Raw genomic sequence first — 16,336 nt, 5'->3', positions numbered from 1 at the left:
CTCTTTTTGTCAAATAATTTTTCTCCTCTAACAAGACATTTTTGAAGCCTGATTTTTTAAAATTCAATTTATTAATGGTACTTCTTTCACTTACTAATTACACACTTGAGAATTGCACTTTCTCTCTCATTGATCAAAAGTTGACCAGGACGGCCCTGTGACTTTTCTTTCTACAAGAGATTTGGCATCAATATGTGAATTTTGTTAGTTTTTTTTTTTTTTTAACTAGTTTGTAGTCTTTCACTTGTGTTTCCTTTCTTCTCCCCAGGCTGTCTAAGAGGATAGAGTCAGGAAATATTTAGTGAGATGCCTCAGTAATGCTATCATTGTTGATTCACTTATTGCCAATCATAGAACCTCTATTATGAAGGGAAACAAGATTAATTTGAGGTCACCTTTAGATGATATTAATCAGGTTTTCTTTTGAAAAATTTACTAAAAGCATACCTAAATAACCTTATTTTTAATTTGATTTAAAAATAACAACTTTATAAAATAAATGCATCCCTCATCTATAATTTCAACTCACATGAACTTGTTTGGTTCAAAGGAATTGCTTTTTTGTACATCATTCAGTTCTCTTTATAGAATCATTGCTCTGAAAACGAATTGGTGGTGTGACAGGAAATCACTCCTTAGGTGTCACTCCAACACATCATTATATTCACACCTTCTGGGATAGACAGTAATCAGGCTGAGGCATGTCCAAACAGTGTGCTGGTGTCTACGTAAATGGCTCTATGACAGTATCACTTAACATGACCATGACAGAGTATGCTGATGGCATCATGTCACTAATGGATGTGTTTTCTCTAAGTGGAAAATTCTGTATTATTTGAAAAGATTTTTTTTTTTTACCCTCACACAAGCTCTTTGAGGTTTTGTATTAATATCAAATATCTGTCAAATATACATATGGCGCTTCCTGTACTATATTTGGTTGTATTCTTATTCAGAATAGTTTTTTACATGCTTTTTACCTTGGACTCAGTGGAAAGAAAAAAATGATGTAAAAGAATAGAAGCACTGAAAAACTCACATTTTTTTTTTTTTAAAGAACTCTGTAAGTCAAGGAACAAACTATCACATCATAAAAATACTAGTATTTGTGTAATACTTTACATTTAACAAAATATTCTCACACCTTTCCTTCTTTGAAATTTTCTTTCTGATTGTAAAAACAACGCATACCCATTGAATTGGAATTTTTATCATTGAAATGGATAAAAAAATAATAATTAGAAGTCAGCTAAAATTTCACCACTCGGAGATTGTCATTGCAAGCAGCTGGTGTGTTTTCCTTCCAGATATATGTGTGTGGGGGGTTGAGTATGCATATGTGTATGTGTGTTTAAACTAGCCCCCTGGTAGACCTAGAAGTTTGTATCGAAGAATTAGTGTGACCTAGTAGTTAAAAGGGCTTTGGGGGCACCTCGGGGGCTTAGTTGATTAAGTAGCCAACTCCTGATTTCAGCTCGGGTCATGATCTCAGGGTCCTGGGACCACGCCCCATGTTGAGCTCAGCACTCAGAGGGAAGTCTGCTTAAGGATTCTCTCTCCCTCTTCACCTGCCCCTCCCCCTGCTCTCTGTCTCACTCTCTCTAATAAATAAATAAATCTTTAAAAAAATAACATAAATAAAAGGGCTTTGGAATCAGACAGTTCAAGATTCCAGTGCTGGCTATGCTATTTAAGACTGTAAATTACCCAAACTATCAGAATTTCAGTTTCTCTTTCTCTTAAATGGAGATGATAATAGTATGCATCTAATAGGTTTATTTAAGAATTAATAAGATAATGCATATAAAGTACATAGCATGGTGCGTGGTTCATAGCCAATGCCCCGTAAGTATGAGCTGTTATTATTATACAGGTTTTCTTGTCTATTTTCCTCACTTAAGTTCTAGGATAGCAATTTCCCTTGTCATAAAATATTATTGGAAAAATATTTGGAATGACTGCATACATTTCAATATATGAATATACTTTAATATAATCATTTCCCTATGCTTAGACCATTTCCAATTGTTCGCTATCATAAAGAGCACCAGCATTAATATCCTTTATATTATTTTTTGTGCATAGACACAGATTCAAAATGAATCACTAATGGCATTTTATAGAGAGGTGGGGAAAAAACTAACAATTCCTTAGTGTATACTAATATACCAGGCTGTATGCTAGTTTTTTTACAGTAAAATTCTTGTTTATCTCTTCCACAACCCCTTTGAGGCAAATCCATTACCCCCATTTTTCAGATGAAAAAGCTCTGAGGGGAGATAAGTAGTTTGCCCAAGGTCATAGAGATAGTGGTGGTGGAGATGGTATTTGAAGCCAGCTGTCTGATTTCAAAGCTTAAGCTTTTCCATTCTGGCATGCAGCTCATGCCTATCCTTTTAAGGCTGGAGGAATGAATAGTTACCATTGTGCTTTTTACAAAATGTCACTTGGTACCACGTAAAAGATAGGACACTTGGCTGGAACTCTTGGCTTACTCAACATAGTACCTCTTGTGTGCGTATGTTCTTATATGTTTTGGAATTAAGCCTCATTAAAATAAGGTGTTAACTAAAGGAAATCAGACATTGATATGATTATTTGATGAAAGCAAACATCAGGGAAGAAAACATTTATTTAGTCAAAAATACAAAAGTCATCTTTGTTGTAGTTGTATGGACTAGGCCAGAATTACTTCTCTCCCTCGGAATCAGAGTATTTCACATAAATCAGTATAGGAATTAAGTGATAAAAACAGCCAAAGTAAATTGATGGTGTCAAAAGAAATTGTAAGTTTCATTACTTTTACATTAGGGGTTGAAAGGAAAAGTCTTTAGCTTTAGCTATAAGATGATGCATCAGGAAAGAGCTATAATATTTGCTCAACATGTAAGTATAGGTATAGGGGAGACATCGAATATATTGGGATAAACCCCCAAAGAATTATTTGGTGAACTGACAAGTTGTCTTTAAAAAGCCAGCCATTCGGAACATTTATCTTGGCAGCTCTCAAATCTGACTTAGAGCATGTAGTGTGGCAGTCAATTTTGTAGGAAAAATGCATAATTAATATGAAGATCAAGGTGTAGGTATTGCCAGTCAGTACCTGACACAGTTTCTTAGAACAAAGGAACAATTGAAGTTGTCTTTTAATAGGGTAATCCTGGTTTGTCATTTTGTAGGCTTCAGTTCTTACTAAAAATGAACAACAACAAAAAATCCTAGTAGTAAAATTTCACATTGAAGAGGTACTTTGTTGCAGAGTTTATAACCAACTATTGTCTAGTCAAGAAAGCTATCTTTGCCTAAGAGAAAAAAAAAGAAAGCTATCTTTGGTTTTGAGTTCTTGAATTTTTATAGCCTTTGAGCTTACACATTCTTGCCTTAGAATTGTTCCAGTTCTCCTTAAGTCATTTTAGTACTTGCAAGGGATCAACAGTGTCAGCCACAGCCCAAAAACTACAAAGGTTTGGATCTTGACAGAACATGCCTACCAGCTTGACCTGTTGAGGGTATGGTATGTCCCCTGTGGCGATGTCTTAGCTGCAAAGGGCCCAACAAGTTAAATTTGGGCTCTGTATGCAATTGGTGAGTAGTCGTGATATGAACAGAGAACTGGATCTGAATCTGCAGACTGGATTCAAGATGTGGCTCCATTATGTGTTGGCTGTCTAACTTGGGGCGGAGTGCTTTACTGTCTCTGACCTGGGCTCCCTCAGCACAGAGGGCATAGAGAAGATTAAACATATTGAGCAAACCATTTGGTTAACTTAAAAGTACTTTTTATAAAGAGTTTCCAAATTATTAATTAATGGCCACAGGTCATCCCTCTGGAGGAGAAGCCCATTTACCATTTAAAATATTTTCAAATGAATAATGGGAGTATTTGTAAAATGTATGTAAAAATACACCACTCCTGAGGCTAACCTCACCAGAAGCTCCTAACTCTTTGCCCCTGCTTTATCCAATACTAATGGGATAGGCCCTTTCTCTGCTCTGGAAACCCCTGGTGCCTTGCTTGGAGTCCCTCAAAGCTCATTCCCATGGTTCATTCCTCTGATGAGGGAAGGAAGCCCTTGGCATCAGTAGGTGATTCCTTTGAACACAGTCAAGACCTTTGTGAAAATAGGCATTTAAGATCTATTATGTTGTTCCGAGTTAGAAGCAAATTTTTTATATTTGATATGTTATGTACCTTTCAATAAAAAAAGACTCAAAGAAAAAAACTAGAAAGTGGAAAAACATATTCCAACTAGATTGCTTTATACAAAATTATAGGAAACTCTTTGATTATTAAATTAATCATTGTTGCTGGAGGGAAAAAGGAAAGAGAACAAGAAGGTAAGAATTTTGACACCAGGCAGTGTCCATGCAAGCTCTTCAGAAGTCCCTCTTGGTTTTTCCTCCAGCCCTAACTATGTATGTCCTAGTTAAGGGCACAGAAACTACTTCTGAATCCAGCTGTAAGAAAGTAGCTCCCAGTCAGTCCCAGGGCTGCTGTGGGCCAACCTCTCTGCCTTTTATTGCCTCCCAGTCATGGTGGTCCTTTCTTTCAGTCCTTTAGAAGGACACAGTTTGACCATTAGCTGCCCTAGGGCTGAAGGGGGCTGTAGGACTCTTACAAAGGTGTTTCTGGCAATTAATGATTGAAATGTCTCTGTGGCATTCTGCAGGGATGGGCATGTGTAAGCTGGGTGCTGGACATTTTAGACAGGCCTCCATGACCGTTGAGCAATAGGGAGCCACCTGCAGGCAACAGGTCCCCAGATGACTTGAGCATGCTAGCTGGGAATGGCTAAACCTGCTTGCTATACTCATTTTGAATCAGTTTCTAAAATTTATCTCTCTTACACTGGAAACCATTCTGAATTTCCCCTCATTTGCTTTGGTACCACATTTTATTCAGCTCATTTCTTCATCAGCTATTCCTTGCGTGTCTATTCGATTCTAGGCACCGTGAGAGGAATAAGGAGTAATCAGACACTGAAAAGGAGAGAACATTACATACCTTGGGTGGAAAGTGAGATATGCCTCCAGAGTTGGGAAAAGGGGGAAGTTAAATCCATAATGATTTTACTTTTTTGCTGTACTTTCTACAATAAATTGTACTACATAAAAATCTATACCAATATTCATTTATGTAGCAAATCCCATTATAATGAAAATTCATGTTATCTGTGACCGGGGCAAGCATCACCAGAGCACAATACCAATACAGCAGAAGACTTTGGATGGTGCCTCGGAGGGAGCTGAAATGGGACTTGACCTATATATCAAGCTTTTCATGGTTTTGATATTTTTCATTTCCACGTGTCAACAAATACCTGACTTGATATTAAAGCCAGTTAAATCAATATTTCTTCCTGTAGTGAAGGTACAGCAACATATATCCAAGGGCAACATATCCCCAACAGCCATATTTTGTTGAGTACATATATTTTGTCATAAACCTAACTGATTGAACTACCTTCAGCTAAATAGGATGAAAATATCAACATAGCTAGCATTAAAAAAAAAGAAAAGAAAAGCCATAAAAAAATCTTCTCTCTCACCCCTCATTTAAGCAATCACATAATTTATTTTGCTTACTTTAATCATCAGGAATGACAAAATGGAAAAGATCTTGATTGTGGTAGCTGTGGTTTCTCCTTGTGCTTCAGTGGGTCTGCCTTAACCCTTCCCCCAACTTCCATCCCAACTGGAGGATTTCTGAACCAGAGCAGCATAGTAATGGGTGCAAGGGACTCCCAAGAGTTTTAGACTGTAGGGTCCTAATAATTGTGATGGAAAGGAGAGTAGGGTATATACTCATTCCTACATTTTTTCTGAACTTGTAACTATTAGAAGATTTCTGAAAGTTACCTGTTAAAAATTCCCAGTGTTTCTATAAATAAATGGCCCGAAGTCAATTTATACACACACATTTATTTCCTGTTACCAGAGAGGGCTTACTTCCTTGCATACCATGGAGAGAAGAGGGATTATCATTCACTGGGCTCCTACTCTGTGCTAAACACTGACAGTATCTCACCTCTAGTAGTTGTTATATCCATCTTATGTGCATCATGGGCTGCTGAGTAGTGTATCTGAGGGCACCAAACCAGAAAGGGATTTGAACCCAAGTTTGTCTGATTCCCAAATCTGTTCACTTTTTATATCAGGTGATTTTCCATAGCATAAGGATTGAAAAAACATTTTTAGAAAAATTGGTAAAGTAACACATGCTTATTATAAGGAAGTTCGGAAGGCAGAGAAATTCTAAAGAAAAAGAAAAAAAAAACACCCATAATTCTTCACCCAGGGGTTAATCACTACTAAATTTTTAATTGTTTTCTTTCCAAGCTTCAAAAAACTATCATTTATAAATTCAAGTGAGTATTGTACCTCAGAGTTGTCATCTTTGACATTTATACATGTACTCCAGCAATGTTGCTCAAAGCATTTTTGGAATCTCAGGGCCAATTTAGGAATCAAACTCTCTATAGACGTCCATGCACAGGGTACTTTATCTGGATACCTATCAAAATAATACTTTTTGGGGGTACGTTCTTCCATGTTTTGCCTTCTAAATTTATATGCTGAAAATACTTAAGCACCCTGCAAAGAATACCGTTGTCGCTGTCTTTAAGAACCATAAACATCTTGTGCTGACTGACTTCTGTTGTGGTGGGAGACAGACTTTGCCAAAATGCTACTTCCTCCCACGTCAAAGATTGATGGACATTTTGGGGCATGTTTAAAAGTCCATCTTAAACATTATATCTATAAATGTTTAATAGCTTATTTGACAACTCTTGTTATTTATTACATTGTCTCTACAACTTTGTTTGCCTTTTTTAGTTCATAAAATCAAAAAATTGCTTCTGTCAAAAGTTTGAAAAGCATATTTTAAAATCCATTTCTTTTTAATGGAAGTATTACACTCACAGAATTATTCCCCTCCGAGGAGTTTCTGTGAAAGCAAACATGTTTAAGTGTGATGAACTGATCCTTAAATAAAATCAGTAGCATCTTGTGTCAAAATAGATGTTTCTCAAAGAAGCAGTCACGTATGCACGCACGCACACACACACACACACACACACACAAGATTGCTACCAAAGTGGCCATTCGTATACCCTGATGAAGTCAAGAAAGTCAAATAAAGTGTCAGACGAGTTCTCATCCCTTTGGTTTATTGCGTCCAACACTATTACTTTGAGAAAACAAACCTAATGCTCAGCCCAGGCATTTCACTGCTTGTCTGGTTTCTGCCTTATTTTTCACAGACCTTTTCACCTGCCCCCTCGTCGTAACACCTCCTCCCCCAGCGTGGGACTCCAGATTTCGGATTGATGCAGGATTCACTGGGCCACTCCCAGGGTTCGTAGAGGGCCGGATGGGTGCGTGCAGCTATCCTCAGGGCTGCAGCCTTCCCTGGGCTTCAGGTTGCCAAGATGGCCGGGATAGGACTTGAGCACCATGCTCACAGAGCCAATACAAGGCTCAGGCCCGGCGCAGTGCCTGGCTTTGTGTTCCCCGAGGTGGGCTGGAGGAATGAGGGATTAGAATATGTTCTCTCAAAAATGGACTATTGAGAGGAGGTTAGTTAGAGTGAAAGAGAATCAGAATAGAATTGCAAATTGGGATCTCAGGGAGTAAGAGCTTCTAGGTCGGTCCCCTCCTTTAAACATGAAACCCAGAGAGGTCAGCTGACTTGGAGAAGGCCGCCAGGAGGGCTGGTGCCAGAGCCAGGCACAGTGTCCCACATCCTGACCTCCTTGCCCGTCCTTTCTGTGCTTCCTCCTTGCTTTCACTCATTTGCCTCTTGGAGGTTGAGCTGACTGCAGGATCAATGACCAGAGCCCCTGCAGCCCCACACAGTGTTTAGCAGGGCATCGGGTGTCCACGAGCATTCTCGGGGAACACCTGAAGAGATTGTTGACTTAGTGAGTGACTTATGACCCTGGCACCTATCCCTGTGCCTAAGTGGTTACTAGCTAAATGGTGAGCTCCCTGGGGTTTGGTGAATATTATAGACTGTCTCTTGGAGAGTGTTATAACAGTAACAATAAGAGGAGTTAACATTTGTTTGTAATAAATTAGGCAGGATATCACTGTATAGCATCCAGCTTTGGAGGCCAGATGGCCCATGTCCCCCCTCCACCACTTACCTGGTATACTTTTATGACTTGACCTTCCAGTGCCTCATTTTCTACATCTGCAAAATGCCAATGGCAGTAGTGCCTACCTCAAGGTATTGAAGAGTCAGCCTATGTGAAGCCCTGGAGCAATGCTGGGCACTTTCTAAGCAATAAATGTTAGCTATTTGTACTTATTAAAACAGCACTGTTGTGTTTTGAATTCATTGCATGAATTCTATATTACCCAGTCTTCTCAACAACTCTATGAGGAGAGGGTAATGTTAGTATACCCCATCTCACAGAGAGGTTCATCTACCTAAAAGGTAGGAAGGTTAGGAAGGACCAATTCCATGTCTGCCTGCCTCCAGCTCCTGTGCTTGGGTGTGGATGTGATGGAACGGGGTGATATGGCTGCTAAATGTGAGATCTGACCTCCCAAATTAACTTTCTTCCTAGAGCATCCCGGGATCCAGGCTGCTTTCAGGAATATCTCCGTGGATTCTTGGGTAAGTAGAGATGTTCCTTCCCTTCTCTGTGTTCTCTTCTATTGCCCCTGGCCGGCTGTCCCTGCACCTGCAGCTGACTCCCAGAGGGCCTCATCACTGCCTTTGTCAGCCTCTCGGGGTCTCAACACCAGTTCTATTTACAGGGGTATAAACCGAAGGCACTCTTGATGGGGTGCAGGGCAGGGGCAGTGGCCTCACCCACATCGCCCTACTCCACCTCCATGAGCACTTCAGTGGATTTCTTCAGAGTAGTTTCACGCATGCAAAGTACTTCAGCATACCAACAGGTATTTTATAGATGCCTTGTGATGGAGAAGGGAATCATTCTTTCTACAGAAAAGAAGAATGATTTCTGGAGCCAGGCTGCCTGGCTGTCCCTCCTTGCAATGAATCTATTTTTGCTGCTGCTGCTGCTGCTGCTGTTATTATTGAAGAACTTGCTCTGTTGCCTCTAGAAGTCTGACTTGCAGTCTTCACTGCTCACCCAGGGTTGAGTGGCAGCAGAAGGACATAGGCTTTTGAGCCAGACAACCTGGCTTTGCATCCTGCTTCGGCTGCCTAGTAATTATGCAGTATTTGCGTGTCAGCTGCTTCTCTGAGCCTTAGTGTCCTGCTCTTCGAGATGTGGTAGTTCTACCCATTTTGCAGCACTGTTGGGATATTTCTAGCCATGTGTGTAACGTGAACTGCACAAGATTGCTATTCCATTACACACTAATTATGATGATCAGTCATTAGTATTTGAATGGGTTCATCAAAAGTGTCTGCAGTACAGAAAGCATATTGGTATTTTTGATTCATCATACTTTACCTGGAATATTTTTTATTCTTCCCCCAGTAGTCTTGCTTGATTAAATTAATGTGCTTAGCAAGCCATATATTCATTGTGAAAAGATCATCACTGGTCCATCTGGACACTGTCAAAGGATTGTCAATTCTAAACTGAGGTAGTCCAAACGAATGAGGTCTCATTGTACCTGAATATTTCCATGAATGTTAAATCTGAACTTGACTTTTCTCTATAACCCTGAAGCTTTAGTAGTAAGATGACTGTAACTTTTCGAAAAGAACCATTAACATTGGTGGGAATTGGTAGTTTTCCATGAGTGGACTAGAATAAGTTTACTTCCTCATATCTGAAATCTGAATCACCATTGAAAACACTTTGTTTATAGTTGTTCAAAGAGAATCATTATGGAAACTACTGGCTGGATTCCTTCTCTCTGTCTCTCTCCCTCTCTCTCTCTCTCCGTCTCACACACACGCACATGCACACACACACACACACACACACACGCCTGCTGCTTAGTTTTTCTTTGAGTTAGGCCACTGAAGAGTTACTGTGTAAATTCTGGCAGCCTTCTCCCCATCAGACAAGCAAGGGCACAATCAATTACTGTTTTCTTGGAACGTACCAAATAATCAGAAACTCTGATTATTCTGCTGGAAGGCAACAAACAGCTTGATGGAAAGATATACCAATTGAAAACAATTCTGATCATATTTTTGTCAGGAGAATGAGATGCCTCCAGCTGTCTGTCACTAATCATATTAGAGGGGGAAAGCAGGAATGTTTTGGCCTGCAAAAGATTACTCCAATCGCATGTTGGAACACTACTTTTACTGGCTGCTTATCCCAGAACAGTGACATTGGACATCCATTCTGTAACTCGTCTTGCCAGTTGGTCTGTAGTCTCAAACATATGTCACATGAGCACACTTAAGGAATTTTCTAATTACAGTTCAAAGGCTTTTCTTTTATCTTTTTATGCCCGCTCTGTACACATCGCTGATTGAAATGATTTCTCCCTTAGCATAATCCTATTGCCAGCAGTTACAAAAGAGTAGGGAGATGGGGAAACCCACAATAACTGAAGAGGTGTCCGAATTCAATTAAGAAGAGGCCTCTCCCATGTGGATGCATAAGCCATATAAATCCATTTTAATTGTGAGCTTGTGGTACTTATCTGGTCATGTTTATTTTGGATGAAAGTGCCAAAGCTGGATATAGACCAGAACTCCAGATCTTTGAGCTCTGATGACTAATTTGGGTATGCATTGAATCCCTTAATTCATTTCTTAATTAGTTCTCCCAGAGTTAGAGTTGCTTGGTTACAATCATTTTCACAAAATTTTCATAAATCAAAACAAATGTACATGGATTTTTTTTCCCTCCTATTGGTTCACATGTTTTGCTCTGCTTTTGTTGGTATCAAAATAAATAACAATGCCAACAGTGATGACAATGAAACCAGTATGTTGCCAGGCATGTCTTAGAGTATGGACTGAGACACCAAATAGTTATACCTAACTCAACCACTTATTGCCGTGGACCTTGGTCAAGTTACTTTCCTGTCTGAACCTCATTTCCTTTTGTAATTGGGAAGAATAATAGTACCTATCTTAAGGATTGTTTTGAGGATGAAAATAGCATTGCGTATATGAACTAATTTGCAGAAAGTACCTGGCACTATAATAAATATGTTTGCTACTATGCTTTTTGTCAGTAAGATAATGAGAGACTGATGAGCAGAACAATTTTGCTGGTTCCACAATATTGTCATCTAAGTATGTCCTGTCCCACTTATGCAATCCATTTGGAGATCATTCATGATGGTTATGAAACATTGGAAACTCTAAAGTTGGAATTAATCTCTTATTTGCATTCCTCAGTTTGGCTACAGGATTAACATTTTGGCTTTTCATGCTTGATCAATATGAGTGTTAACTTGAACCCTTTCGGTGTAAAATTCCCTTTAAGATTTGAATGAGCATTTTGTAGATACAATGTTGGCCCTCATTAAAAGGAAAATTGTGATCACAATATGTAAAAAATGTGGGGAGGGGTCTTGAGAGAATTGGCTTCAATAAATTCACTGGAAATTTTCAAACTGTTTTTAACAGCATTAAATGGATTTAATATCGTGGTTCAGATTTAATGATTGTGCAGGAGTGAAAATCCAGGGAAAAATAAATTTAGTAATTTAATGAGCTTTTATCTTGGCTTCAGAAGAGTTAGTTAATATTAAAATTGATTTGCAAGAGATTACCTTCCCTTAGGTGTATTTTGTTTTTTGGGGGTTTTGATTTGCAATCTGTAGTGATCTCTATTGTCTTTTCTTTTTTAAAAAATAAGTTTAAAAAAATAACATAAATGTATGTTTCAGATGTATAGTTTTAGAATTTGACATCAGTATACGCTACAAAGTGTAGTGTAACAAGTTTAGTTACCATCCATCGCTGTACAGTTGACCCCCATCATCCATTTCACCAACCCTCTTCCCCTCTGTTAAGCATTTGTCTGTCCTCTATATCTGTGAGCTTGTTTGGGCTTATTTTATTTGTTCTTCTGTTTTATTTTTTTAGAGTCCACATATGCGTGAAGTCATATGATATTTATCCTTCTCCATTTGACTTATTTTGCTTTGCATAATACCCTCAAGGTCCAACTCCGATGTTGCAAATGGCAAGATTTCATTCTTTTTTATGGCTGAGTAGCATTCCATTGTGTCAAAAGACCACATTTTCTTTATCCATTCATCTATTCACAGACACATGAGTTGTTTCCATATCTTGGCTATCGTAAATAATGCTTCAGTGAACATAAGGAAAAAACTTTTTAAAGGAGAAAATTAAATAGAACTGCCATATGACCCAGCTGTTCCATTTCTGGGTATTTTTCCAAAGAATACAAAAATACTAATTTGAAAAGATAAGATGCACCCTTATGTTCACTGCAACATTTTTTGAGGAACCTCCATACTGCTTTCCACAGTGGCCGCACCAATTTACATTCCCACCAGCAGTGCACAAGGGCTTCTTTTTCTCTGTATCCTCTCCAACACTTGTTTTTTGTCTTTTTGATAATCACCATTCTAACAGGTGTTAGGTGATATGTCATCATGGTTTTGAAATGCATTTCCCTGATAATTAGTGATATCGAGCATCCTTTCATGTGCCTGTTGGCTGTTTGTCCTTTTGGAGAAATCTATTCCGATCCTATGCCCATTTTTTAATTGAGTTGTTTGTTTTCTGTTGTTCAGTGATATGAATTCTTTATGCATTTGGGATATTAACCTCTTACTGGATATATGGTTTGCAAATATCTTTTCCCATTCAGTATGTTGCCTTTTCATTTTAGCAGTGGTTTCTTTTGCTGTGTAGAAGTTTTTTACTTTGATGTAGTCCCATTTATTTTTGCTTTTGTTTCCATTGCCTTTGGAGTTGGGCCCACAAAGATGCTGCTAATACTGATGTCAAGGAGTTCACCACCTATGTTTTCTTCTAGGAATTTTATGATTTCAGGTATTACATTCAAGTCTTTCATCCATTTTGAATTAATTTTTGCATATGGTTTAAGATAGTAGTCTAGTTTCACTCTTTTGAATGTGACTATCCAGTTTTCCCAAAACCATTTATGGAAGAAACTGTCCTTTCTCCATTGTATGCTCTTGGCTCCTTTGTCATAAACTAATTGTCCTTATATGTGTAGGTTTATTTCTGGGCTCTCAGTTCTGTACCATTGATCTACCTGTTTTTATACCAATACCATACTGTTTAGATTACTGTAGCTTTGTAGTATAATTTGAAATAAGGCACCATGATTAGTTTTTTTAAACTATGATAGGACCTAGCAGTTCCACTTTGTGCACAGATGCACATGCATATGTGTATATATTCTGCAGAAATGTATACCCATGTGCATCCAGACACAGGTGTGAAGTGCCCTTAGTAGCATTGTTTATATTCATCTCAAGTGAGAAACATCCAGAATATCTATCAGTAACAGAATGGCTGAATATATTGTGATATAATAGTAAGATGGAATACTATGCATCAGCGAAAAGGAATAAACTAGAGCTACACACAATAACACAGATGGATCTTATAGACAGGATGTTGGAAGGAAGAAGATACAAAAGAATATATAACAATCTTATTCTGTTTATATGAAATATGAAAACAGATAAAACTGCACTCTGTTGCCAAGGGGGGCATACATAAGTAGCTAAAACTATGAGGAGAAGCAAGGAATTTATTACTGAAAGAATGAGGATAGTGGTTACCTGTTAGGGGAGGGTGTGCTAGGGAAGGAAAGGACTTGGAGGGCTTGCGGGGGTGCTGGCACAGGTCCTGTTTTTTTTTTTTTTCAAAGGTCCTGTTTTTTGACTGGTCTGGTAATTACATGGATAATATGCAGCACATTGCATCAAACATTAATATTTTATGTGTTTCTCAGCCTGAGTTATAGTTCATAATTTTAGAAGTTTTTAAAATGCAAAATAACTTTCTTTGTGCCCTGAGTTGGTTTGTCCTTGTCCTCCATAGTGTTAGGCCTGTCATTGTAAGATGCCCTGGAAGTAAACTATTGCCTTGTTGCATGGAAAAGTGGACTCCAAAGTGGGATGTCGACCCTGGGGCCCTCTTGAGAAGATGCATTTGAGTGGAAAAGAAATTGATTAGAACCTACATTTACATTCATTTTATTTTCATAAAACATTGTGATAACTGCTGGTGACTATACTGATACTGACATAATCCCTAGGTCCACAAATCGAGTGGTCGGTTATCACCTGGAGAGAGGGAGGCAAGGCCAGGCCCTTCATAGTGGCTTCCCCACTGGTTCCTCGACTTAGGTTTTTTTGTGAAATATATTGTGCCTGGTTAACTGGATTTACAAATTTTATATTTTAGTTTTAATGAATCCTCACAAACTAACAGAATCTTTAAAAGATTCTGTAAAGAATTTCATATTCTTTTGAAAATGGCAGAGTTTAACATGAACTCTCTGTCAGGCACATTGTGAAGTAATGACTGTGACCCCTGAATCAGATCTTGCAAGAAGCTGGCTGTGAAAATTCTAAATTATCTGGGAGACCTATGGATTTATGTCCACTGTGGTTAATTAATCCTTGACCTTGTCCTATGTATATTTGCCTGGAGGTAGTCATGGTTAACAAAATCTGTCCTTTTCTATTTTGTTCATGTTATTCAAGGTATATAACATGTTAACATAATAATATAGGTATATGAATTGCAATTAAATAATCACACATATTTGGGGATACATGTTGGAAACATCTTGAACACCCCTGCTGTGTAGCTCAAAGGATACACCCTGCTAATAGTTAAAATATGTAGAAGATGGTAAATTTGCTACCCATATCAAAAGGAGGCACCTCTCAGCCCTAATGTTTTTTTATTGGCAAATATAAACACTAAGGCAATAGTTTATATATTTTACTTGATTAAAACTTTTCTCAGGAGTGGGAGAGATGAAAAGACATGCACACACACTCAGAATAGTTCTGTTTTTCTGTTTTGTTTGTATTCTCTGTACAAACATATCATTTTTTTTTTAAGATTTTATTTTATTTACTCATGAGAGACAGAGAGAGAGAGAGGCAGAGACACAAGCAGAGGGAGAAGCAGGCCCCATGCAGGGAGCCCGATGTGGGACTCGATCCTCGGTCTCCAGGATCACACCCTGGATGAAAGCGGCGCTAAACCGCTGAGCCACTGGGGCTGCCCACAAACATATTCTTTTAATTATGGGTTTTGTATGTTAACAAATAAAAAAAAAATTGAATACCATCAGGTAGGCTTCCCCAAAGCCAAAGTAATAGAATGTACTAGATGGCACATGCATCAAGGCTGCAATGGGAAGGGCACTCTCCACCAGCCTTCAGTAGGCACGGGTTCTCAGCCTGGTTCTGCCACTTGCCAGCAGCCAGGCCACAGCACACAGGTAATACCCTTTCTGAGCTACATTGCCTTTTCTCCATTGTGAGGGTGATAATAGCAACCCTTCTTCAACCCTTACGGGAATCACATACGAGAGCATCTGAAAATGTAGGGTTTCCTACAAATGTGATGAATTATGATCGCGTCCCTTTTCTTCTCCTTTAACAAAATGTACCTCTTTATTGAAGTGGTGATGTCCTTAACCTACCAGTTTCTTTGGTTGGAAGACACAGAAACTTGACTGATTAGTTTAAACAAACAAACAAAACCCCAATCGTTTTTAATATTTCTTATTGGGAGTATCCTGGGGCATCTCACCATCTTGAAGGAAGGGTGGAGCCATGAGCTACATGAAGGGTTGCAAGCAAGGAAGCTCTGGCCATCAGTGTCTGTCTTCTCCAAGATACTGCTATTAATGTGACCAAGCACTGATGACTTTCACCCTCTGTGTTTCATAGTTCCAAGTTTGAGGCCCTTGGAAGAGAGAATCTTAATTTGTCCAACTTAGGTTGATTGACCACTTTTGACCAGTCAGCCTTGGGTGAGGGGACAGGGTCACCGAGTATAGACAGCATTCCTGGGAGGGCTAGTCCCGCATACCCTGGGCCATTCCAGAAAATCAGGGATCCCTGTGAGCTTCTACCCACATTCGTGTTATTAGTATTAGTGTTCCAATAATTGCTAATGACTCGACTTTCTTTAAAGAATTTACATTTAAAGCTTCAGATATAAATACAGAATTATGTGAGCGATTTCTTCAGTAAATGTCAACATACCAACCCGATCCCCGGCTGCTTCTCATGCTCTTCTTTAGGTGTACACTGAACTTGAAATCACTTTCATTGTTGTGGAAATTTCTGTGTAGGTCCCAAGGGGCATCCTTTTGCTCAGGCTGCTTCTCCAGGGTTTGACTCTGTGTCTCCCTTAGCTGCTGCTTGACCTCTTGTTAGAAGGTATTAAATACAC

The 16,336-nt window shown here is 38.8% G+C and overlaps 1 protein-coding gene across 18 annotated transcripts in view; it reads left to right on the top strand.

The window, feature by feature from the left end:
- SPATS2L (spermatogenesis associated serine rich 2 like) overlaps positions 1–16,336 on the top strand; it is a 160,985-nt gene that overhangs the window by 14,244 nt on the left and 130,405 nt on the right. For 11 of the 18 annotated variants that reach the window (XM_026002590.2, XM_072741856.1, XM_072741843.1 and 8 more), the window contains exon 2: positions 8,577–8,626. The exons of 1 other annotated variant lie outside the window; for it this stretch is intronic. Coding sequence is in view for 2 of the 17 variants with exons in the window: in XM_072741843.1 (XP_072597944.1) it covers positions 8,577–8,626 (50 nt within the window). In the remaining 15 variants the exon portion in view is untranslated. Of the gene's footprint in view, positions 1–7,265; positions 7,380–8,576; positions 8,627–16,336 lie in introns of all 18 variants that reach the window. 6 more of the 18 variants (XM_072741846.1, XM_072741852.1, XM_072741853.1 and 3 more) reach the window with 2 other exon arrangements.

The sequence above is a fragment of the Vulpes vulpes genome, chromosome 16 (assembly GCF_048418805.1).
Source record: "Vulpes vulpes isolate BD-2025 chromosome 16, VulVul3, whole genome shotgun sequence".
In the NCBI taxonomy this organism is placed as follows: Eukaryota; Metazoa; Chordata; class Mammalia; order Carnivora; family Canidae; genus Vulpes; species Vulpes vulpes.
The sequence above is the reverse complement of the archived record's forward strand: the minus strand, read 5'-3'. Positions and strand labels throughout refer to the sequence as shown.